The 25,564-nt window shown below is 39.3% G+C and overlaps 1 protein-coding gene across 3 annotated transcripts in view; it reads left to right on the top strand.

The window, feature by feature from the left end:
- The window catches only part of rfx4 (regulatory factor X, 4), a 32,727-nt gene extending 13,832 nt beyond the window's left edge, over positions 1-18,895 (top strand). Inside the window, exons 9-18 of one of the 3 annotated variants that reach the window (XM_007895414.2) lie at positions 709-809; positions 1,637-1,695; positions 1,830-1,974; positions 2,896-2,990; positions 5,363-5,480; positions 6,914-7,033; positions 8,118-8,267; positions 11,312-11,477; positions 12,480-12,618; positions 17,273-18,895. In XM_007895414.2, the coding sequence (XP_007893605.1) occupies positions 709-809; positions 1,637-1,695; positions 1,830-1,974; positions 2,896-2,990; positions 5,363-5,480; positions 6,914-7,033; positions 8,118-8,267; positions 11,312-11,477; positions 12,480-12,618; positions 17,273-17,545 (1,366 nt within the window). In that variant the 3' untranslated portion in view covers positions 17,546-18,895. Of the gene's footprint in view, positions 1-708; positions 810-1,636; positions 1,696-1,829; positions 1,975-2,895; positions 2,991-5,362; positions 5,481-6,913; positions 7,034-8,114; positions 8,268-11,311; positions 11,478-12,479; positions 12,619-17,272 lie in introns of all 3 variants that reach the window. The other 2 variants (XM_042335362.1, XM_007895413.2) reach the window with 2 other exon arrangements.
- Positions 18,896-25,564: the final 6,669 nt, after the last annotated feature.

Raw genomic sequence — 25,564 nt, 5'->3', positions numbered from 1 at the left:
TTTGCCAATGTTAATCTTGAACTGGCCACAAGGAGGTGTGTAAGAGCAGGAGGAGTGTCTCACCTCCACTTGACTCCATCCCCTAATGTTTTGACTGAGGTCAGGAACTCATCCAAGGAATTACAAGAGCAAGGAACCCACTTTGCTGCCACCCTGTAAGCCAGAGTAACAGTGCTCTAATTTATGCACAGCCCTACAATACCTGATTTGTTTAAATGGGCAGATTACCTTTTAGTCAGTCAATGTCTCTAAAATGACACAAATATATCCAAGCAGAAAAGATTTTATTATTTGCAAAATTTTCACCCAAAATACGACAACAAATTTCATTTGTAAAGCGCCTTTCACATCAGGCACTGGGCAGTCAGGGAGTTGGACCCGAGTTGGGGCTTGGGATCAGGAGGGTGGAGGTCAGGGAGGATAGGGGTTGGAGGGTGACCAAGGAGGAGTGTCTTGAGATGTGTCTTGAAGGAGTCAAGGGAGGGAGCAAAGCGAAGAGACTGTGGGACACATTTGAAATCCATTGAAATGTTGGTCAACGTCTAATAAACCATTAGTAGCTAAGGTTTAAAACACCAAAGTGTTTGTACAATATTATTATGGTTAAATGGTACCACAATTAAAAAGCTTGGTATGCACATAAGAGAGTATGCTTTACGGCTCATTGAATAATATATTGGACTCTGTCTCTTTCTCTCTTATTTTCAGTTTGACTCAGGTGATCCGAAAGTTTGCCAAACAGCTGGACGAGTGGCTAAAAGTTGCACTTCATGAACTTCCTGAAAATTTAAGAAATATTAAATTTGAGTGTAAGTTCTGGATCAATATAAGCAATGCATATCATATACATATTTGCTGAATGGCCTCCTCTTGTGCTGTATAATTCTATGATTCTATGATATATAGTAGCAATGGAATTTTGTTATTGCAAAGCTTCACCTAAATTCAACATCATATTCCTCCTTATACAACTGTTAAATGAAAAAAGATGCATATTATACAGATGTGGAGTATGCAGATGCCCTCATTCATTCATACAAGCGTTTGTGCAGACATGCTTATACCATGATTTACATCCATTAAAGTATTCTCAAATGGTGTAAGAACATTTGAAGCAGAGAATTATCGCATCAGACCCACTCCTTCCACAGTCCAGACAAAATCTACCCTATCATGGGTTTCACCCCGTGCACTCTCCCCTGAGGCACCATTCTACATAAAGACTGTCTTAAGTCCAAAGTCAATCAAGCAAACACTCTTTTCCTTCACTGACAACATTTCCTCCCCCCAGTAGCTCAGAGATCATTGAATCCTGTGGAGTATTTATTCATCTCCGTCCTCACCTAATCATTCACCACAACAAGGAGCAAACTGAACAACAGCAAAAGGTTAAAGAAAAGTTTTTACAGAGTCAAAATTGGACTTTTAAAATTTACTTTTATGGGACGAAATATGACAGCAGGCTGGCCACATTTACCCTGCATTAAGAAAGTTGATAATCGGGTTAACCTTTTGTGGTTAGATGAGGACGTCTATGATGGTGTATTGGAAGTCATTTAAATGCTGGAATTCTACGCTTGGGTCAGTTTTTCATTTGACCAGAGTTGACAGAAGTTTTTCTGGGTTTATTTTGCAGTGGCCAGAAGATTTTCACAGGTTCTCCGACGGCAAACCTCTTTAAATCACCTCTGTCAAGTAAGTGCCCATGTTTTAGTTAATAGAGATCATGGCAAGAGGAAGAGCAGTTATTAAGCATGGAAGAATAAGGGAGGAGGGCCTTAGAGGCATTTGTGTTTCCAAATGAAAACATTTGACATTCTATCTTGCAGGCGTCCAGGACAGTAATCCACAGTGCTGATATAACCTTTCAAATGCTGGAAGACTGGAGAAACGTGGATTTGCACAGCATCACCAAACAAACACTATACACCATGGAGGATTCAAGGGAGGAGCACAGGAAACTCATCATAAAATGTAAGGGCCAAACATACCACCACTGAACTGTAGCTCAGCAATGTCTCCATATGGACCAAGGATGAAATGCTTATTGTATATTGTTAAATTTATTCTAAATCCAACAAACTTACTACATGCGAAAGGCCAGATCAGATGAAGCCATTAGCAGAAATCGGCCACTCAGCCCATCTAATCTGTGCCAGTGTTTATACACATTGGCCTTCACCACTCCTCTCTTACTAGCTGATGAAAATGTACTAAGATCACATGGACTTTGTGATATGTAAAAGTTAATACAATATGGAACAATAATCATCCACAGAAAATATTCTCCTTGCTCCCATAATGGCAGCTCATTTTGGTCTGATTTGTGGGAATTGCAAAAGGAATTTAATTAAAAAATACTGAAAGTGTTTGTTATGTTAGTGGCTGATCTCCTCTCTCCACGCTGCTCTTCTGGATCCTTCATGCTGATCTCTTGGCTCTCTGTACCCTGATCTCCAGGAACATTGCCCTCTTCATTGCATGAAGAGATTTATTTCCTAATTTTATTTCATTCATGCCTCAGTGTTCATAAACCATGATGTTTTTAAACTTGTGAAATAATTATTCATTCATAGGTAACGTAGGATATCCTACGTGCCCCACACCCCTTCCCCAATCTAAAAATGATGGCATGTGTATTATTCTGGAGAGTAGTCAGTCAAGTATAGTTATATAAATTATTTAATTGTGGGCATGTTTTCTAGATCATATCACTAATAAGTATTAAGACCCAAGCATTATGGAATTTAAAAATCTTGTGTCTGTAGGTGAGATGTGATCGCTCACTCAGCTTGTGTTTTGCCCGGCCATCCATGTGATTGAAAGCAATGTTTCTGTGTCATTGTTATCACCAGGGCCAACTCTTTTATCTTGCACCATTTTTTGTCTTCGTAGTGTATCAGGAATTTGATCATCTCTTGGAAGAGCAGTCACCCATTGAGTCCTACATTGAATGGTTGGATTCCATGGTGGACAGATGTGTTGTCAAGGTTGGTAACAGAATTTGTGTTCATAGAATTATAGAACGTTAGAGGCAATTTGGCCCATCAAGTCTTCCCTGTTGTTTTTTTTCTTTCCGCATGAGTTACCTAATCTAATCCCACTCTTTTGCTTGCTCCCTATAACCTTTAATGTTCCTCCTTGACAAGCATCAGTCTAATTTCCTTTTAAAAGAAGTTATGGTCTTTGCCTCAACAACTTGTGCAAATAATTTCCCATTCCAACTACTCTCTGGATTGCTTTTCTAACTCCTTTCTTTCATTTGTTTTGCGATGATCTGAAATTATGCTCTCTTATTACTAAGTCACCAAATTGTATAAATATTCTATTATTTGTCTTGTCTTAACGCTTCATAATCTTGGAGTTCTTTATCAGGTCTCCCATTAACATTCTCTACTCTGCAACATCCGAATGAATTCACACTGCACCTTTTCTGTTGCTTTTATATTCTTCCTATAGTGGACTAGTAAGGACTTCACATAATACTCCAAACTGAGGCCTAATTAAGGACTTGTACAAGTTCAACATTACTTCCTTGCTTTTGTATTGTTTTGCGAGTTTTCTTCATTCATAATCCGACAATAGATAGATGAAAAGCCTTTTACTCAGTACAAATTTTATTTCAAAATAAGCGCTGCTTTTTTTATATTGCATTCCAACAATCTATCCTTGGAATTTCCATGCGTAGGTGGGAAGCATGGAATTCTCAGTTTCGTTTGGATGGTGATGGGTTTCTGCATGTGTCAGACACCCGGGTTGACCCCGCAAAAAAAATTTGCCTTTTGGCATTCCATAAAGAATCCAATCCAAAGTGTAGAACGAAGCTGAAGCTAACCGTTGTGCAATATAAATGTAGGAGGTATAAAATCTATCTTCTCATTGGCTTTGAGTTTTGTTTATGTAGTGCTATCAACGTATGAGACATTTCATCTTCATTTGTTAGCTGTTCAGTAGTGCCTTCCAAATTGCCTTTAAAAGCGAAATCACTGAGATTACAAAAAGAAGTTTACAACGTTTTTCGTTAAATGAGTTGAGGATATTAAGGGATAAAAAGCCCACTTGCTGCATCTCCGTTCCAGCTGGCTGGATCTGCACACAGTTTTGTCCATTTACGTACACTATAGCATTATTCCAGCGAGACCAATCTAGCTGAGAGATAAGGAACTAAAATTGAACCTGATTTTGTCAACCAGTTTCACGTATAAGGTCTTTTTCCATGTAAATCACATGGCTGTTCAACCAAACAATTGAGAATTTAAAAGCTACAGGTCCTATCTACAATTAGGCAATTAGTTCTCCTTATTCTGCAAGGCAGGAACGTAGCTCAGAGGACAGGAATTTCCCAGCGCTGGCAATACACAAAACAACAACACACATCCCAATTCTTCAAGTACTGCTCTGAGGAAGTCTGCCAACAGAAAATGACTATTGCCAAAGGTTTTTTTTGTGTAGTGCAGCTGAACATACTATCTGTGCTAAGTGTCTGCAAGTTCTGAATGTACAGGGTGACTAAAAAGTCATGATACCATTACAATGACTAATAAGTGCTAAAGAAATTATGATTTTGTTTTAGATAATAGGGTAGTAATCATAACTTTTTGTCATCCTGTAGAACTGAGGTAAAACTATTTAGTAATGAAATTAAGCAGTGAATATGCCCAATCCAGGACATATGAGAAGTGTCTGTGCGGCTACATATTCTGAAGATTCATACCAGCATATTTCCAGGGATAGCACAATATTTTGATGCCTGTAGTTGTCAGTTCCATTTGAATTCTGTTCTTAATGAGGTTAACATTAAAACGTTTTATAAATAGGATCTTCAAAATATGTCTAGCATATGTTCTTGGCTAAGGACAACATAAGAAGAAAGGAAATTGGATTTTTGTTTTTAATTTCCACATCATCCCTTTAAAATACTTTGAGATGTTCTACAGCAACTTTTAAGTAGGATTAGTCTAATTTATTGTTAGTACAATACAGGTGATTATTTGCATATGATTAAAACTAGAATCGTTAATCTTATGATGTATTCAATTAACTGTTGTAGTAATTTGTTTTAAAAGAAGAGCAGAGTTGGTATTAATATATAGTTGTCCAACCAAATTTCAAGATTACTTGTCAAGTCTGTTGTCATGTCTATCAATTATTATTGTAATAATGATTACAATTTGTCTGCATTAAGTCTGAATTTCTCCAAATCCCCAAATATGGCATATTTTTCATTCATGGAGCAAAGGCAGGATCTATCCCTCCCATATAAAGGTAATTCTGTCCAAACGAGTGGTTTGATGTGAGATATATTATGAACACGCAAAGTATTCTTCATCTGCTAATCACTGGTTTAATGTTTCTTTTATAGGTAGCAACCAAAAAACCTGGTTGTCTGAAAAAAGTAGCACGGCAATTCTTGTTGATGTGGTCATGCTTTGGAACAAGAGTCATTCGGGACATGACTTTGCACAGTGCACCGAGTTTTGGTATGTTGTCATTTACAGTATTTGGTTCTGGACCTATTGGCATGTTTGACATTCCTTGACGATTTTTGCTTTGTGCTGCATATTTATCGCTTGGTTTGCATTTGTGTCGCTAAGCTTTTCTTCTGGTTTAAACAATAACATAAAGGTACAGAAAACAGGATAGGTATTTGTGCAGATGGTGTGGAAAGAAAGTACATTTTTAAAAATGTTTAGTAGGTTAGAAAAGCTGAAAGAGACACCTTTTCAACAAAGTCCTGCCCCCCCTGTCTATGCATATCAAAGGCACAGTTGGTGGCAGTGTTTTGATAAAGCTTCCTCTTTAAGAAAATGGCTAATTAACAATAGACAGCTTTCCTGAATCTGTATATATTAGTGTTTTATGATATGTGTGTACCACTCTCTTCTTTGTGAATGGCCACTGGTGTTTATTGTCCATTGCTGCAATGGGAGGACATCATAATATGTAGATTGTATTATCCATGCAACTTAATAGCATGAAGTCTCTTTCAAATCCAATTCTTTGGTACTGTCTGGATGGGAATCTTTGTTTCAAGCTGTTCTATCCGTTGCTACTGTCTGCATTGAAAAAAATCTGTATTTTGATTGACAATTATTGTTTTAATATAATTTTCAGTCTTAACAGACACGGATTTTAATGAAAATAAATCCGTTCTGTTTCCTTTACCCAGAACCACAGCCTATTTATATTGCAGAAACTCTTCACAATGTGGTTCTTTTATTGCCTCAAGGTCTCAGCACTGGGGAGTCTGCTTCGTATATATTGCAGGAAGGTTCCACCCTTGCTGGAATTACAGAGTAACTGTGAATGCACGAACCTGCTTATGTCCTGTTACTTTTAAGCCACAGTTCGTAATTGGTTGTATTTGAAGTGTTCCATGAGGGAAGCTACTGTATATAAATGCAAGTTGTTTTTCTTTTTGCTTCTGTTTATTGGACTTCCACAGGCCAAACGAACGAAATGTCATTTTTCTGACCTTAGTATGTGGCCTGAAAATCTAAACAGCCAAAATAGACATCTGTCTTACATTACCATCAGAAACAGTACTGCTTCCAGAGACCAGAGATAGCCGTCTCTTCTGGAAGATACAGCACATTCTTCTCTTCCGCGAAAGGCCTAGAGACTGAATCAGAATGTTTGGGTTTTCCAGGTTGTTTAGATATGTTTAGGTAATGATAGAATGTCCTCCAACTGTTCAGGAAAGACTAACGCCTTTAAGAACAAGACTAAAGATTATTAAAAGGTTATGGGTCAATTTTCTGAAAGTTCAAATCTCAAGCCTGCATATTTAGAAAATGCTATTGGGATTTCTTCTCCCATTCTGCAAATTATTTCATCAAAGGTTCTCTTCGTATCATTAAATGAAGATGCATTTGTGATGCAATTTCAATACATTTCTTTTATTCTATTGCAGGTTCCTTCCACCTTATTCATCTGACATTTGATGACTATGTACTTTACCTGCTGGAGTCTCTTCACTGCCAAGAAAGGGCCAATGAACTCATGAGAGCAATGAAGGGAGAGGGCAACGCAGGTCGGAAATATAGTATATAACTTTTATAATTATTATATCATTTAACGATTATTCATAGTGTGGCCTAAAACTAGTATGAATTGTCTAAAGCATATTAACATTATAATGTGTTTCTTCATCTCTGAAACAAAGGCTGACTTCTGAGGCATTAGGTTGCTGGAACAATTTAGCTCCTGCTTTTAATTCCACAGCAAAATTCGCCTCAATTCCATTTAACCTCATTTTGTGAAGCTCTTTGAGATGTTCATGTTATACAAGGGGAGCTTAACAAAAATGCTAGTTTTTTTAAAAAAAAATTAAATAGGTTACAGCACGAAAACAGGCCTTTCGGCCCAAATAGCACGTCTGGTGTTTTTACTTCTCTCCTTCTCCCTTATGTGTGTATCACGTTTCCTGTTAAAAGTGGTTCATGCCTTTTGCTTCACCCACAGTGTCTGACAGCTCGTTCCACATTCTCATCACTCTCTGCATAAAGAAGTTTCTCTTAAACTCCCTGTAGCTCAGTGGTTAGAGCACTCGCCTCGCAAGCCAGAGACCTGGGTTTGATTCCCGGGCAGGGTGAAATGTTGGGCAAGTTTCCTTACTCCACACGCCTCTGCTTATCGAGCAGTAAGTAGGAACCCTGTTTGTTAGTCAGTTGGCGGGTCGCTTTCCAGGGGGTAATAATTCCTTCCAAACATTTTTTAAAAATGGTAAGAAATTGGTCACTAAATTCACAACTGTTTGTGGGTCACTGCTGTGCGCAATTGGCTGCCGTGTTTCGCCCACAAAATATACAGTCAATTCCTTTACAGTATATTCTGTGAAGCGCTTTGAGACGTCTAGAAGACGTGAACAGCGCTATATCAAATGCAAGGATTATTTTTTTTATTATTATTTAAGACTTGCTACTGGAGATCAAGTTTATGCCTCCTCATTTGTAGTAAATGAACGGTGATCAGTGCTTTACAGATGAAATTTTGTATTGTATTGTAGTGCAGTACAGCAAAGAGTCAATAAAAGTAATAATGTTTCCATCAGAAATGGCATGATACTGATCAATTACTGGCCAATGTTCAATCTGTTTCATCTCATTCCTCAGCAGAAAGAAGGGAAGAAATAGTTTTGTCTGATCCCACTCCTCCATCAACGTCTCCAGTGCCTTTCTCTCCTGCCAAGTCTGTCACTGTGGAAATCCAGCCAGCGTCACCCGTGAGTAGCCAGTCACCTGAATATCCTGCAGTACCAACCACAGGTGAGCATGTCACATGCAGCACATTACTCTAACCCGAGAGAAAGAGGAAGGAAGGAGGTCTGTCATAATTGGGGAATAATGTACAACAAACGTAATATGTAGAAAAGGTGTCACTCATTATAATATTGATTTGTCATCATTGCGTAATACTTCAAACATTCCAACAACTTCAATGAAAACAAGCTTTACATTGAATACTTATATGTCGATAACTCATCCACAATAAAGATGGAACTCTTCCAAAATGTAAGATGGTGCATACCGATGTATGTCTCCAGGTCAATTCAGTTTACTTCCAATGGCAGTGATTTGGGAGAAGCAGAGCAGAAGTCTGTTGCTTCAAATGAGGCACACAGACAAATGTCTCTGTATAGTTCCGAGTGATTGGTTCAGGCTTGAGTGGCATTAGAAAAAGCACAGAAAGCAGCTGCCTAGCCTCTCAGATATAGAATACAGAAGGGGACATTCATTTTTTATATAATAACGCTTGCCTTTGGGTGAAAAGAAAAGCTTCATTATAAGGTTTGAGGTTTAGGATATTCTGTAAACAGTTGACCATCTCATGAACGATTATTGCTGTTTTTAGAATTTGATTATGTTCAAATGTGGGTATCGTTACTGCTATTTGCTGTATATGGCTGTAGATTCCTTTCCTATATTATATACCACAGCACAAAACGTATTTGTCACGCAGGCAATGTTGATAGAGGCATTTAAACGAAATTAGTCCTTTGCATTGTTAGCTCATCCCAAATATTAATGGCAGATTTAGCTACTCACTGATTTACTACTCTCTTCTTAGCCACCCTTTGTTACCCTGCTTGTTAAAGGTAGGCGGAACTCTTTATCACATGCGAGGTCATGAAGCCATGCCCTTGGGAATGGGAAGAGTTGATTATTGTTAATCGCGTCATTGGAGCTAAACATCATGATGACATTTGATCGGGGGGTTTTGTGCATAATCCTTGCTTTGAGCTTGCCTAAGACTAACAGGTCTGCAGCCAAAATCAAGGATGATTGAGTGAGTCTGGTAAAGATATCCCAGGCTCATATTTAAAATGATAACCGAGGTGATTCAGTATCCCTAAAGATTGGAATAAATAACCTCACCATTCTAATTTGTAAATGTAACTTTGAGAAGAAATGGAGAGGTCTGATACCCTTACTCTTACAGACACAAGAACTCTATGAATGCATTTTCTTCTATCAAATTCTTCTGCTTGTATTTGGGGCTCACTTTGAGTGTACGAGGATTGCATGGGTGCTGTGTTATGTGAATTTGTGGAGGGAGGCCCACAGTATTCAGAATGTTTTCCACAAAGCTACGTGTTCACCTTTGTGTTTCTGATTTGACATCCTGTTTCAGGGGGTCATTCAGTCTTAGACAGTCCCTCATGTGCTGTCAGGGGTGAATTGTATGGTGACGTTAGGCTTTCAGGTTCTGATGATTGATATTCAGCTTACTCAGCAAGCATTGATCTTTCTGTGCTGTGAAAGACTGGATAAAGTCCGCCTTAGCCAGTCTGTGGTTACAGATTTACTTTTCACTTTACCACCAGTTTACCTCTGCATTGCTTTATGGTGCCTTTAAAGCTGTCAAAGCGGTGATAATAGCTAACTATTATAATGGAGTCACTTTAGTATTAAATAGCTTGCAAGAAATGGCCTTCCTTGAAGTTGAACGCAGAAATTGATTCAGCCTTTATGAAACAGTATCTTCGAATACAGCATGCTGAGATAGGAAGTAAAATGGTAACTTTAGTTTACCTATTATTCTTGGAGAATAATACATGCTGCCACCAAGGTTGAGTAAATTTACTGCAAAGGAGAGGATCTCTTCTCCCCTCCCTCCTCCCTTTCCCAGACATTCCTAGTAGAAGTTTCTTTTGACATTAGTGATTTGTTGTTCACACTTGTATCTTTTATTCCCCTTTCTCCATATCAGCACCAAATTATCTGCCTTGTTGCCCACATTGATTATTGGACTAAAACAGGGGAAGAGCTTGGAACAGTCAGGAACCCGAATAATCACGTGATGTGTTTTGCAAATGATGTCCTGTAGAGCAAACATGTTGGGAAAGTTGGAAAGCCATGCCAGTAAATTTTTATCATTGCTCCTTCGGCACTGCAGATAGAAAGAAGGGTTTATCCTAGCATTATAGCAGACCTACACCAAAAATATTCTCCATTACTCGGGATATATTTATAAAATAGCAAAATCCCCCTGCATTAATAATAATAATCCTTGCATTTGATATAGTGCTTTTCACTTCTTCTAGACGCCTCAAAGCGCTTCACAGAATATACTGTAAAGTGAATTGACTGTATTTTTTTTGTACGAGAAATGAGGCAGCCAATTGCACACAGCAGTGTCCCACAAACAGTCGTGGATTTAGTGACCAAATTATTATTGTTTTTTTTTTGAGGGATTATTATCCCGGAAAAGCGATCCGCCAATCGACTAACATCCGGGATCCTACTTACTGTTAGATAAACAGAGACGTGTGGAGTAAGGAAACTTGCCCAACATTTTTCCCTGCCAGGAATCAAACCCAGGTCTCTCACTTGTGAGACGAGTGCTCTAACCACTGAGCTACAGGACTCTGCATTATACAGTATTATACATAGCTGAGTCAGTTGGGACCATACATTAAATATGACTTATGCAAAGTATGAGTTATCTGAAACTTATTAATAATAGGAAATTCAACGGGACTTGGGCAGATGTACGACTTTGGCAATTATATGATTTGTACAGATTTATGCAGAGTTTTACTCCATGTACTGTTCATTCATAACCCTACATAAAGCCCAACACCCTTTAAGAAGTGAAACAGGTAGGTTTTTCTAGCAGCTCTCTTGGAAATTTAGTGGTACCAAACAAATTGCTAAAATTCACCAGCACAGATTATTTTTTTAATATAAAAGGTATTCCTTCAGGTTTTCTCAGTCTCAAAAAATCCCATTTATAACTATTCTAATTACGACTATCATAAACGTCCATCACAGTTGATCATTATTTGCAATCTGTGCTTTTTTGACAGCAGCTATTCAGTCATACACATGGTCTCTGACCTATACTGTTACAACTGCTGGCTCTACAGCTCCTGACAGCCCTCAGCAGCTGCCGTGCATGAGAAGCACTCATGTTTCCCCCTCCTCCTCCTCCACTCACAGAATGCCTATCTACCCGCACAGAGAGGATCACGGGTAGGTCCATCACTGGTTTTCCTCTGATCTTATTGCTTTGAGTTCAATGTGTATTTTGGGCTCCATGTGTTCATTTGTTTTATTCACCGCCCAATAGTGTTATCAATTAATTGGAATTGGTATTATGTGTGAACTTGTCCGTTCGTTTTAAACACTGTCAAATGGTGCTGTTAGTGAATTGGAATTGTGATCTGATAGAACGTGCGATTTTGTCTGTTTTGTCTTGGAATTACACCCAAGATTCTGTGTAAAGCGCTCTGAGATGCTATCCGGAGTGAAGGGCATTATATAAATGCAGGTTATTGTTGTTGTTGCATTATATTCCTCCTGCTATTGCACCTGTATGCTTGCATTTTTCAAAAAAAAAGTTTTGGACATGAATATCATGTTGTCATTGTTATGCAGCAAAGTTTTATTATTGAAGTTTTAAGGAAACTTTAACTTTATTCAAGCAAATGTTTATTTGTAGGTTCAATTAATTTCATCTTAAATAGATTCGTACATGGACGGTTGGTTAGCATTGTGACTGTAACAACACCAAAACATCTCAGAGCGCAGATTATAAACTTAAAGAAGTATTCAGGGAGATGACATTCACTGTCCAAGAAGGCCCATGGCATTATGATGGGTAGTGGGTATTCTGACCAGTTCTTTCGCAGTCCTAGCCAGAGATACTGACATACTCACTCCATTTGATAAGAACCAATTTAGAATAGATTACACCTGAGATTGAATCTGAGATCTTCTACCACACCTTACATTTGGCCACTCGTGGGGTGAGTCCCAATGAATAGTCTCACTGCTAAAACTGCTGAGTGTCAAAATGAAGAGGTTTTATGGAGCATTAGGGAGTTTTGCATGACAAAATTATGCTTTGCAAGTCAAAACATCTTGAACATTTTGAACCAATTGTTTCCTTTGTTTGTGTGCAATAATTTATGTAAAGAAACCTTGTTTTGACAAATGCAATTAAACACAATTGTAATAATTTATATTTTGCAGATATTCAGGAGGGTATAACTATGGTAGTTACAGCAATCAGCCTCCACATCCCATTCAGAGTCAATACCCAGCCCTTCCACATGACAGTAGCCTTACTGCTCCAATTCCTTACCCTGCATATCACAGGAGTACCTCACAGGTTAGTCATTTCTGAACAACTGTTATTATGCATTTTGGCTTATTTTAACAGATCTCACAAATGCTGCACCTTGGTGATGAACCCATCGCGGTATATTTGTTAATGTAAAGCGCTCCAGGATGCTACCCCACGTGAAGGGCATTATATAAGTGCAAGTTGTTGTTGCCATTGTTGTATGTACATATGTATGCACGTGTTCATTTTATGACCAACCTAAAGAAATGAACTCTGAAAGACAAAGATCAATAGAACCAGTTTATCTGCACAGAAGTGGGCAGAAATGATCAGTGTCACATGAAATAAAGATTGCTGAATAATGCAAAAAATGCCAATTCTGTGACAGTCTGGTAAAAATCGGAAGTCCGGCATTAAGTGCCTATAATGGCAGAAACTTGCAGAAAACAACTAAATGCTGCTAAAAAGGCACTTAAGAAGACACTGACATATTTAGTCCTGGCCGTCCCCATAAATATACAATGAAAACTTTATTTATTGCATAGCAGGAATGAAATGGAAGTGGAATGAGTTGGTCCTGTAAATAAACCATGGATAACTGAGAAGGATATAATTATTTGTGGTTGTACTCTTATTCATGGTGTCATCTTGAAGTCTGATGCAATTGGTAGCACTCTTGCCTCCATGTCAAAATGTTGTGGGATTAAGGCACATGTCATGATTTGAGCTCATAAATTAAAATGTCTTTCAGTGCAGTACTGGGGGAGAGTTGTATTGTCATGAGTGCCGATGGATGAGACATTAAATCAAGGTTCTGTGTGCTTTTCAGGTGGGCATTAAAAATCCCTGGGCATGGGTTAAAAAGAAAAGGGAGTTTCTCCCAACTTCCTGGTCAACAATCCCTCAGGCTAATTAATCATTTGCCTCTTTGCTAGTTGTGGGATTTTGTTGTATGCAAATTATCTCTCCTGTTTTCCTACAGGTTGGCAATAATTACTGTAAAGTGGTTTGAAACTTTTTATACGTATAAGGTGTATTATAAGTGCAATTTATTTCTTGTTTTAAAAAATCAATCTATTGCTTTATTTTCGAGGGCATGAATTAGCTCTGTTTTCTTCTGAGTGTATTTTGATTGAAATTGAGCTGACAGCCTGTTCCCAGCCCTCTATTAGTGCCGCTATGAGGTGTGTGGGAGTAAGTATTATTGTCCTTCCCATTCTGTGAGGATGAGCCTCAGTTTGACAGATCCCCACAGGAGATCAGGAATTCAGCAAGTATTGCAAATAACCTGCGCTCCATGTGTTGCTGCTCTCTTTGCAATTAGCCTCTGCTTCCTTCACTTTGGCCCATTTCTAAACCACATCCATATCCTACCATAGATTCCGACTCACATAAATTTGTAAAGGAGTCTTTCATGTAGTAATTTATTTTGGAAATCTACTTCCATTGTCCACTGTCAATGGAAGGGAGCTCTTCCATTTGATTCTGGGCCTCTTCCATTTGATTCTGATGATTTATTTAAATAGTTTTTTAATTGTTGACATTGGGATAAAAGGTTTGTGGTTGACATTTATGGCTCTGTCACCCTTTTGGAATATGGAGACTACAATTGTTTGTTTTCTGTCTGAACCTCCCCAGTGTTTGATAATGTTCTCAAAGTGACAATCAGTGCTTTATAGTTACCTGCTTCTCTAAGTACTATAGGTGTATACAAGAAACACTAATTCTATTGTCTACCAAATATTGGTTATTTCACAATTGGTACAACGTCTAAATTTAAAAAATAAGATCATTTGATCTCTGAAAGTTTTTTTTGCATAACCAAGAATGTACATAATGAAGGATGCTGTTCTTCGAGACATCATGGGGCATTCCTAAACTATTCTAACATATACTTCTAAGTAATAATGAACAAACACACCCAGTGTCTGCCTAATGTTGTGACTTTGTCCATCAGATTTGTCGTCTATCCTTATATTATCATTAAAGCACATATTAAGTCTTTAATGATGCTCCATCAGTATTGTATGTTGCATTTATTAGGCTCTGTGTGGAGTAAGGAAACTACCTGATCTACCTGTACAGAGTCCCACTATTTCAGCTTCTCATGGCCTTTTCCAAGTAAGAAATCCCTTTATCATCCACTGAAGGATAATGCAAATAGACCATGCTCACTACAGTTGTTTTATAATAATAATAATAATATTACCTTGACACTCTGCTTCTGCACTCACGCTGCTCCTTTCCATTAGTTTATTGTGGTTTTCTCTGTCCTTCTGACGGAGTCCTGTAGCTCAATGGTTAGAGCACTTGCTTTGCAAGCAAGAGACCTGAGTTCAATTCCAGGCAGAGGGCGAAACCTTGGGCAAGTTTCCTTACTCCACACAGAGCCTAATACTAATCCCTCCAAAACCAAAAACAATATAAATTGGTCACTTCAATCTACGACTGTTTGTGGGACATCGCTGTGCGCAATTGGCTGCCGCGTTCGCCCACAAATATACAGTCAATTCACTTTACAGTGTGTTCTGTGAAGCGCTTTGGGACGTCCTCCCGACGTGAAAAGCGCTATATCAAATGCAAGGATTATTATTATTATTATTATAACTAAAGTTAACAACTAAACCAAATAATATTAACCTCGTCAAACCAAGCAAGCTGGGTGAGTAACTTTGTTACCTGGAGTCAGGCTAATTAAAAATAAACTGTTAATATCTCCAGTTCAAGGGAAAAAAAACATCATCCAGGCACTTTTTACTTTGTTTCTTACCAATTTTTTCATTGTGCATGCTGCAAAACTGGCATCAAGTTTCAAAAGCCGAAGCTTAAAAAAAAATCAGATTGTAAAGCCTGCTTTATTTGGCAGGTGGTTGCAGAAACACTGCTGTTCTTATCAGAGGGGTGTTCTGTCTGATGTGTACAGGATTAAGAGAGAAACGGTTAAATCTGGATTTAGCCAACTGAGTTCATTTTTCTCTGTGAAAGAACGGCCTCAGCCTCTGTGAACCTAGAGCTGCACTCAGAAGGCAAATGTTTTGCTGCTTAAACAGAGCCATCATTCACACTCTGCATAATGAGCAGCCTGGCAAATCTGAATGAGGACTTTCTTCCTTTCTCTTGAAGCTCAGCTTTGGAGAATTGCAGTCTGCTGCCGAGAGAGGTGATTTACATTGCACCGCTCATAGCCGAAATAATCTCCCTTTGGTATTTTCTTCGTGTATAAATCTCTTAAACCATTCCCTATTACTAACAGTAGTTTGCATGCAGCATTGGTTACTTGTGTTTAGTGAAATGAACGTTGGACAGAAAGAGAGTCAGAATTTTTTGTCTACATTATGAGTTGACCCTTATAATGGTAATTTCCTGTTAAGGGTCCTCCAACAAACATTGCCTTTGTGTTTGGTGGAGATCAGTAGGACTCAGTGTTTGCATCCAATGTGCTCAAGAACTCTTCATGAAACCGGATACAGTGTGTGAAGGCTGATTGTGGCAGCCCAGACAGACATCCGCACAGATGGCTGTACTCTGGACACTTCAGTGGGGCTCAATAGATGCTTCATCAGCTGATTTGATAATGGAGAAAGGGTGCGGGGTGTTTATGAAATGGTTTTTCAGTGATCTCTGCAGTGCATAAAAAAGAAATGAAGGGCCAGCAATGGTCCACATGCAGTCAGCTGTTGTGCTGCAACAAAGTTGTCAGTGTTAAGTCTGAATATGACTGAATTTACAGGATTCTTAGTTAGGGTCAATTCTCCCTGACTTCAATTTTGCTATTCCGGATAGAAATAAAACGTGGGCTGCTTTTTATTTTTCTGACGTGGAAACTATGCCAAATATAAACAGAATAGCCTGAAACGGATTCACTAGTTCAATATCAAACTCTGTTTCTGTATCTGATACCGTGGACTCAAAATTCCATGTGAAAAATTAGTAATGTAAATTAAGACAGCTGCCATAACTTGGGGAAGTCAGCTTTATCCAATGTTAGGGAGAATTGTCTATAAGTAGAACATGTTGTCATTTTTATATGGCTCTTTGGAACAGTGTGGAACACAGTTTGGAACACTGAAAAGCACAATATTCACGCATTAATGTTTTGGAGTAAATACAATTACAGAACCACCCTCCAGACACATCTGCAAAAGCACCTTTATTACTGGAATAACAATCCCTCATGTTGTTAACGATTTGTAAAGTGCTCCGGGTTGCTAACCCACGTGAAAGGTGCTACGTAAATGCAACTTGTTGTTGTTTTTGAAAAAATCATCTGATATTACTGTTTACAGTCCGTTATTGAGTCTGGCGAGCTCAAACAAAAAGCATTGAATGGAATTCGTAATTTGGATGCAATTTATGTGAAACCCACATAATTGGCAATGTGTTTTGTGAATATTCTGCTTACCAGGTTAAAGCGATCAGGGTACGGGAGTATATTTTCACATCGACAATCTAACCTTGGGCCAGTTCGGCTCTCTTGGGAGCACTTTCATCTCTGGGTCAGAAGGTTTGGAAACTGAAACCCACTCAGAGGATTAGAGCTTATAATCTACGATGACTCCTGAGTGCAGTCAGCGCTCTGGGGGTTACCCTGCGTGAGGGGCGCTATATAAATGCAAGTTGTTGTTGTTGTTGCAGTACTCATTTGACTGTATTTTCCGAAAATCTCTTTATGATTGACGTTTCGTTTCGTGTTTCGCAGTATCCTTTTAACAGCCAGACATCGCGGATGGAGCCCTGCTTGATGAGCAGTACCCCACGACTGCACCCGACTCCAGTCACCCCACGCTGGCCCGATGTCCCGACCGCAAACAGCTGCTACGGCACTCCGAGCATGCACTCGGCACGCTACGGGAACTCTAGTGAGATGTACACCCCGCTGACCAGCCGACGGAGTGCGGAATATGAACACGTGCAGCATTTTCCTGGTTTTGCTTACATCAATGGCGAAGCAACCACGGGATGGGCTAAATAATCAATTTGCTGACACTGTGACTGGAAAATAATCAAAAAGGAATGCAGAATAAATCATGGCTGAACACTGATAGGCACTGAACGCAATGCGTATAGAAAACAGAATTTTTTTTTTCCCCCTGGATCACTATAAAGGCCTGGAAGAGACACCAATTTTGTCCTTTATTGTCAACATTGAGGATGGATTATCTGTGATTGAATCAGAAATGATGTCTTGGAGAAAACAGAATGTTTCCTTCTTGTTAATCCGCAGTTGCACTGCTTCAACTGCGTCAGGTGGCAGACACACTGTATACATAGGATCTCCATCTCTCCCTTTAAAACGTATCGCATTCTTTTTGTATCCTCCTTGGGAAATACCCTTTGCAGCGTGTGATCTTAAATTTATAGCAGAGGTTTTAAGGAAATACTGAATGATAGGAAGTGATGTTTACTGCATTCAGGAAGTGTGCCCCACTCCCTGTCTCTCTGTCAACTGCCAATAAACATCAGTACCTCGGTTCCAGTGATATTTAGGGCATTATTGCTTCCCTTACTGTCTTTAAAGTTGGCTTAACAATGGGTTGCAGACCTCAGTTTTGTTTAATGCCCGATAGGCCTTGTTGAAAACAAGGTTGTTTGTATTTTGGTGCACCTACCTTTGGATCTTGCAGACCACCAGCATCTAATGGCATTTTGCCTCGAGTTTTTAGACTCTGACTCAATCATGCTGTACTGAATAGCGAGAAGATTCTAAACTGTGGACCTTTGTATAACTATTAGTGTTTGTGTGTTCCCACAGAAACCCTTACGATACTTAAAGCTGTGCCTTAGAAACTATATTGTGTACGTGTGAAATGTTTATCTAATTTTCAATTGTATTATTGATGAACTGCTCTGTAGAAATAATTTTCCTCTTATTTGTCCTTAGTGTATGTCTGCTGTTGTTGTTCTAGTTGATTAACATAGTTTATTTCTGTACTGTTTTGCAATTACAAAATGCACTCAGCAATGTATATGGACATATTACCCTATGGGTAAGGCGAATGACTGAAAGAATAACACAAGAAACTTTAGACTTGTAAATAAAAGCACTGATAGCACCCTGTGTGGTAACTATGGCTGTGGATAAATCTGAAGTACATGGTGATATTTGTACAGAAGTGCAAGATATATGAAGGCAATACATTTCAAAATACAAATAAATTTTTAAAAAAATATCTAGCCTTGACTTTTGTTGATGTAATGGTTATTCTTTCAACGTTTCAGTGTAGACAGTGTATACAGCACTGAGATAGAATTATTTAAAGTGATTGGGTCTAAATTGGATGAGACGTTAAACCGAGATCCTGTCGGTTGACATTAAAGATTCCATGGCACTGTTCGAAAAGAGGAAAGACATTTCTCCTGGTGTTCTGGATAATAATCTTCCTAATCAAATTGGTTCTGCACTTCTTGGTTGTTTGTGGAACACTGATGTTTACAAATAGGTTGTTGTGTTCGACTACAAAATGCCCAGTCACTAAGCTTTACACTAAATCCTGTGAAGGGCTTTGAGATGTAAAAGTCACTGTATCAAATGCAAGGATTATTATTAATAATAATAAAGAATAAATATGTAATTCCCCAACATGTCATTGGGCAACATGTCAATTTTGTAACATTCCTTGTTTCTTCACATATACAATCTCATGTCTACACACAAACAGAAAATTGCCTTAAAATCTATCAAAAGGACACCACATCTGGTTTTATGAAATACTGAGTGAGAGGAAGTGATGTTTAATATTAGTAGAAAAGCTCTCCTTAAATTCAATCTTACCTAATATACCCAATGTGCTGCTTACGTTTGTGCTAACATGTAAGCTAACTGGCGAAATCGAATTATAGCTCAATTGAGGAAATCGTTAAGGAAATCAAAAACCTTAAAATAGTAAAACTACAATTTCTTTTAAAAAGACTGTGTTATGTATAATCTTGCTTCTTTATAATTATGAAATACTACTCTATGAGTGAACAAAATAAATAAATCTGTAAACATAAATTAGATATTCAAACATTGGACAGTAATACAGTGTGTCTGACATTGCACAATATGTCTGAATAAATAAGAATGAGGAACTGAACAATACTGCGAGGAAACTAACCTAACTGATGAATCATTAAATCTTTATATTGTCAGGATCGAAAATGTGAGATTCATTTTATTCTGTATAGGACTTAGGCCTAAAAAAAACTCCTATATATCATTCAAAACCTTTGAAACAAATTTATTCTTGATATCTGATTAATAAAAAGCATAAAGACAGGATTAAATAAAAGCCTGTTGGATCCAATTATGGAAACCTTTTAACAAAGCACATAACAGATAGTTTGGTCAATGGTAATTCTGAACACTTGGGATCAACTCAAAGGTGAGTCTACATTTTATAAGTGATTAACAACATAATACAGAAATTTACAAATATGAAAGCATTCATTATGTCAGTTACCTTATAGCAAGGTTTATGTGTCTGCACCACTGTCAGATCATTTCATGTTATTTTTTGAACTATGCATTTTACATTCTGATCCACTGTGTAACAAAAGATGTGCAAACAATATCCATCTGTAAGCACACTTGAACTAAGATTACTTGTAGCCACAAAGATATTTTCAATAGCATTCAATTAAAACTAGCAATGGAGCTATTTATATAAGCTTATCATTGCTTCTATTGTCAATGAGTTTAAATCTAATTGAAAAATAAGATGTAGCACATTGGGTATTCAGTCTGAGAGTTGCAGTGTTGTTGGAGCATGTGAGATTGAGTCAATTAAAAGCAGGTTGAAAATAAATAGTTGGGGAGAGGATTGCGGGTTCGAGGGATGGGTTTAAACTGAGATGTTCAAGTACTCCAAATCACATGATGAAGTACAGTATGTTATCTGGTGGTGGCAGATGATGGAAGCTGAACAGTGGATATTACAGGTTACCAATAGTAAAGGTAATCTGGATTCTTGTGTCAATAAAGCAACATTTTAAATGGCTTTTTTTTTACCCTTAAAAGAATTATTTAGTTTTAGTGTGAAGCGGAATGACAGTAGAAAGGGAAATTTAGTCACCCGATTCCAAATTCAAACCTTTGTTCGTGGTAACTTTAGGCATAGAGGTAACTTGTTAACTAGTTTTTGAAAGTAGATAGTAATAAATAATGCATTCATTTGATATGGAGTCCTGTAGCTCAGTGGTTAGAGCACTCGTTTTGCAAGTGAGAGACTTGAGTTCAATTCCAGGCAGAGGGCGAAACCTTGGGCAAGTTTCCTTACTCCACACAGAGCCTAATAATAATCCCTCCAAAAACAATAATAAATTGGTCATCTTCAATCTACGACTGTTTGTGGGACATTGCTGTGCACAATTGGCTGCCGCGTTCGCCCACAAATATACAGTCAATTCACTTTACAGTGTGTTCTGTGAAGCGCTTTGGGACGTCCTCCCGACGTGAAAAGTGCTATATCAAATGCAAGGATTATTATTATTATTATTATTATTATGTGAGGGCATAAAGGGATTTGTAGGTCAGTGTAAGGATATTGAAGGTGGTGCAGGAGACAACGGTGGAGCCTAGCAAGGCACAAAGTTTTGTGTGAGTAAGAATGCGGGCAGTGAACTTTTGGGTGAGTTGGAGCTTGCAGATGGTGGAGTAGGGGAGGCCAGTGAGGAGGGCATTTTAGAAGTTTAGTCTAATGAGGAAGAAATTATGAATAAGGGTTTGGCAGTGTTGGGCAAACAATGAGAACGAATCTCTTTACAAGAGGATTGTAGTCTTGGTAATCTGCAATAAAATGAATGCTCTGTGCAAGGAGTATTTATTTCATGAACCTGGGGTAGAATTTTACATTTAGTGGTTTGTGGACAGAATACTCTTAATGCGCCGTGAACATCATTATTTTCAAACATCATTCAAACTCGAGGAAGTTTATTTGCAAAGACTAAAAAAAGCCCAGCAGGGAATGTTCAATGAAAGGTGTATTAGGTAGAATGAATTCAATCTCTTGGCAAGTTCTTCTTGCTGTTAGGGTCAATGCTCTCCGACACTTTGACCTTTGACACAAGACTCTGTATTTCTGTTATGACTGACCCGCAAATCCATGAAACTCACAGCCAGACACTGCTCGAAGCGTTGGGATAAAACAACTGCACATGGGAAAAGCACACAGTATGTTCTGGCTAAAGTAAATAGTCACATTTCTAATCAGAGTTGCAACTCAGTCTACCCTCCCCCCTTCACATCTGCACTAATCCAACATTTTCTTTCCAAATTAACTCTTAAAATGAGGTGGCTGTCGAATTATCAACCGGTTTAATCCAATAAAGCAGCCCCTGAATCAGATTTGTCGAACTTTAACGATGCTCAACAACATGTAACGCTCACTAATCCCATGAATTCTGATTGGAAATAGGGATTGAAGTTACATTTAAAACGTGAAATAATTCTGGACGGATTTAAGTTTGAAGTTAATGAAAAGTCTTGCGTCGCACAAAACACACTCGGAGCTGTTCGGTCTCAAAGTTTGAATTTCACAACTAGCAGCTCGTGTCAGCATCAAATACTGTCCTTTCAGGTTGAGTCATGCGCTGCTCAAACAATGATCCAAAGTCATTTTAAATAACATAACTGGTGGATGGGCCTTTCAAGTCGGGAGGACATCCCAAGACACTCCCAAAAATGTGGAGTTGCTGAATACAATATTCTAAATTGTTTATTATTTAAAGCTGAAAGGGATTTTCCAGAATAAGAAATTCAGTGTGTCTTGTTTAATAAGAAATTCACTGTGTTTGGAGATAATCAATTAACAGGCAAAGATGAAAACAATTTTCTCGCTTGTGATTACTTTTTAGAGAACTGCCTTTTAGCATAACAGCCTCCCAGAGATATGTAGCCGTGAAGATTTCTTTTCCATTATCTGGGACAACTCGTGTGCTGTTATTCTAAAAGCAAGCAATACAAAACACAAGATGTAGCAGAAACATTTCAGTAAAATGTGAGGGAGCGACCATTTCTACGCTCAACAAGTAGGTCAAGCTGTGGGAGTGATTCACTGATCTATGTTTTCTTTGTATGGCCCAGGAAATCACCGCAGAGACATATCAAGAAAGACAGCAGGCCTTTATTTCACTGCGTATTCCTCAAAAACATTTAAAAAAAAATACAAAATGGAATCCTACAACAAGAAACCAGTCTTTTCTTTAAGCTGCTCTGCCCCACAGTGGTCGTTAATCTATAATACTTTATGTCAGCTGTACTTGCCACTCCAGTCACTTAAATGTGCGATGTGAACGATTGGCATTTTTGGACGATCTTCTCAAAAGTCTTTTATTACCGGCTTTCTTGATTGAAGCCGTAAACAATGAATGTCTGATTCCCAGCAATGCCTATTGTCAGTCACAGTGATACCTGTTCTATAATTATGTTACATATAATATACTGTAATTGAAACAATTAGTTGTGGACAAGATCAATGTACACTGTCCATCAATATGAGAGATTTTCTTCAGGAATGACATTCCTTGTTGAATTACATAGAATTGTATAAAATAATACAGTATAGAAACAGGTCATTCGGCCCAAATAGTCCCTGCCAGTATTTAATCTCAACACCAGCCTCCACCTGGCCTGTTCCCCTCTCTTATATCCCTATATTCCCTTTTTCCTCATGTATGTATCAAGTTTGCTCTTAAATACATTGATGTTTTTTGCTTCAACCACAGTTTTCGGCAGTGGGACAATACTGTGCCTAAACTGGCTGCTGTGTTCACCTACAAATACACAGTCACTACACTTTTCAGTAAAATCCTCTCTCTCTGTTTATAAGATAACTTGAATCCTCCATTGTTTCTGTGTGGTTGCACTAAGCATTCTCGTATTCTTCAGCTGCAGAAGCGGGCAAGAAAGCTGATTAATATATGAAGTAAAGCCACGTATTTTGGCAGCTCAGTATTCCCTATTACAATATAAAAGACACAGGAATGTTTATTTTGATGACTGGGATTAAACTAATTATTTGCATTGCCCCGCAACTTGTCATCATTCTTCATTATTACAAGCAGGCATTGAATGGAATGCAAAATCCTCCTGTCTCTTTCCAGCTTCAGTGATTTCTATATTTTTCTCTTCTCAGTTGTCGTCTATCTTATCCTCAGCATGCAGGGTATTTAAGTAAGTCAGTGTGTGGATGTGGCAGCTTGTGGAATAATAAACATTGCATGAGTATTTTTAAAAGAGCATAATTTTAATTTTAACTATAAATGGTAAAAATTACAATAGTTTGGTGAACAAAGATGGGATTTTTCTGAATTATCCGGCTCAACTACTCACTAGATTAAGTTGCTTTCACACCAAAGTGGTTCAGAAATACAGTTTAAAGAAAGGGTAATACTATTTGATATATTGCCTTATCATGGCATTAAAACACCGCAAAGATATTTGCTGTAAAGTGCAGTGACTGTTTGTTTGTAGGCAAACAAGGTAACCAATGTGCGCACTGCACTGTCCCACAACAGCCATGAACTGAATGACCAATTTTATCTGCGGGATTGTTGGCCAAGACAGCGGAAGCGCCGATCTTCTCTTTTCAAATAGTGGCATGGGATCTTTAACGTCCATCTGAACAGGCCGACAGTTTAATGCTTCATCAGAAGGACAGCACCTCTGACAGTGCAAGGCTCTCCCAAGCATTGCATGAGTGTCGATGACAATAAGCTCAAAGTCCCAACGTGGGGCTTGAACCCACAACCTTCTGACTCAAAGGCGAGAACCTCCGCTGCGAACTGAGCCAGGTTGACACCATGAAGGACATAATTAAAGATCCCAAATGCCACGTTGCTACAGAATATCCTGTGGTCAGCTTGTGTGGGAAGGAGGAGAAACAGTGTTTGTTCCCCCGATTCAGTTGCAAAGCCTTTGTAATGCCTTTGCTCTGGCGATACCAGTAGCTCCTTTCTCTTCATTTATCTTTGTGCACGTGTCTCTCCCATTCTCACTTCAAGAAAGAAGATTGACGCATACCATCGATTCCTGGAAAAGGGAGAGAGAGCTGTGGCCGAGTGGGATCATTCTTTCTTTTGACAATCTTTTCAGAAGACAAGGATTTGGCATTTAGGAGTTCAATACCATGAGCTTCATTCCGCAAAAGCAATCAGATTGTGAATCAATGTTAAGTTAATTACTTGTGAAGGACAAGTTTGCAGGGCTGTGGGGAGAGAGCACGGGGGATTGATTTGGAAAACTCTTTTCGAAGAGCCGGCACAGACACGATGCGCCGAATGGCCTCCTTCCGCGCTGTATAATTCTCTAATTCGAAGTGGTTTGCACAATAGTCGTAGTTGTGCTGGTGTGGGGGAGTCTGCATTGGTCTGGGCGGGGCTGCGGAGGATATATGGGCGGGGCTGTGGAGGATATGTGGGTGGGGCTGTGGAGGATATGTGGGCGGGGCTGTGGAGGATAGTGGGCGGGGCTGCGGACGATATGTGGGCGGGGCTGTGGAGGATATGTGGGCGGGGCTGTGGAGGATATGTGGACGGGGCTGCGGAGGGGGTGCGGGCGGGGCTGTGTCGGATATGTGGGCGGGGCTGTGTCGGATATGTGGGCGGGGCTGTGGAGGATATGTGGGCGGGGCTGTGGAAGGGGTACGGGCGGGGCTGTGGAGGGTTGTGGGCGGGGCTGTGGAGGATATGTGGGCGGGGCTGTCGAGGGGGTGTGGGAGGGGCTGTGGAGAAGTGGGCGGGGCTGTGGAGGGGTTGTGGGTGGGTTTGTGCGAGTGTGGGCGGGGCTGTGGTGGGGTTGTGGGCGGGGCTGTGGAGGTGTGGGCGGGACTGTGGAGGGGGTGTGGGCGGGGCTGTAGTGGTATGGGAGGGGCTGTGGAGGGGTGTGGAGGGGCTGTGGAGGGTGTGGGCGGGGCTGTGGATGGGAGGGGCTGTGGAGGGGGTGGGCGGGGCTGTCGAGGGGTGTGGGCGGGGCTGTAGTGGTATGGGAGGGGCTGTGGAGAGGGTGTGGGAG

Source organism: Callorhinchus milii, unplaced genomic scaffold, assembly GCF_018977255.1.
Source record: "Callorhinchus milii isolate IMCB2004 unplaced genomic scaffold, IMCB_Cmil_1.0 Scaffold5, whole genome shotgun sequence".
Taxonomy (NCBI): Eukaryota; Metazoa; Chordata; class Chondrichthyes; order Chimaeriformes; family Callorhinchidae; genus Callorhinchus; species Callorhinchus milii.
Note: the sequence above shows the minus strand (reverse complement) of the source record. Positions and strands in the feature narration are given on the sequence as shown.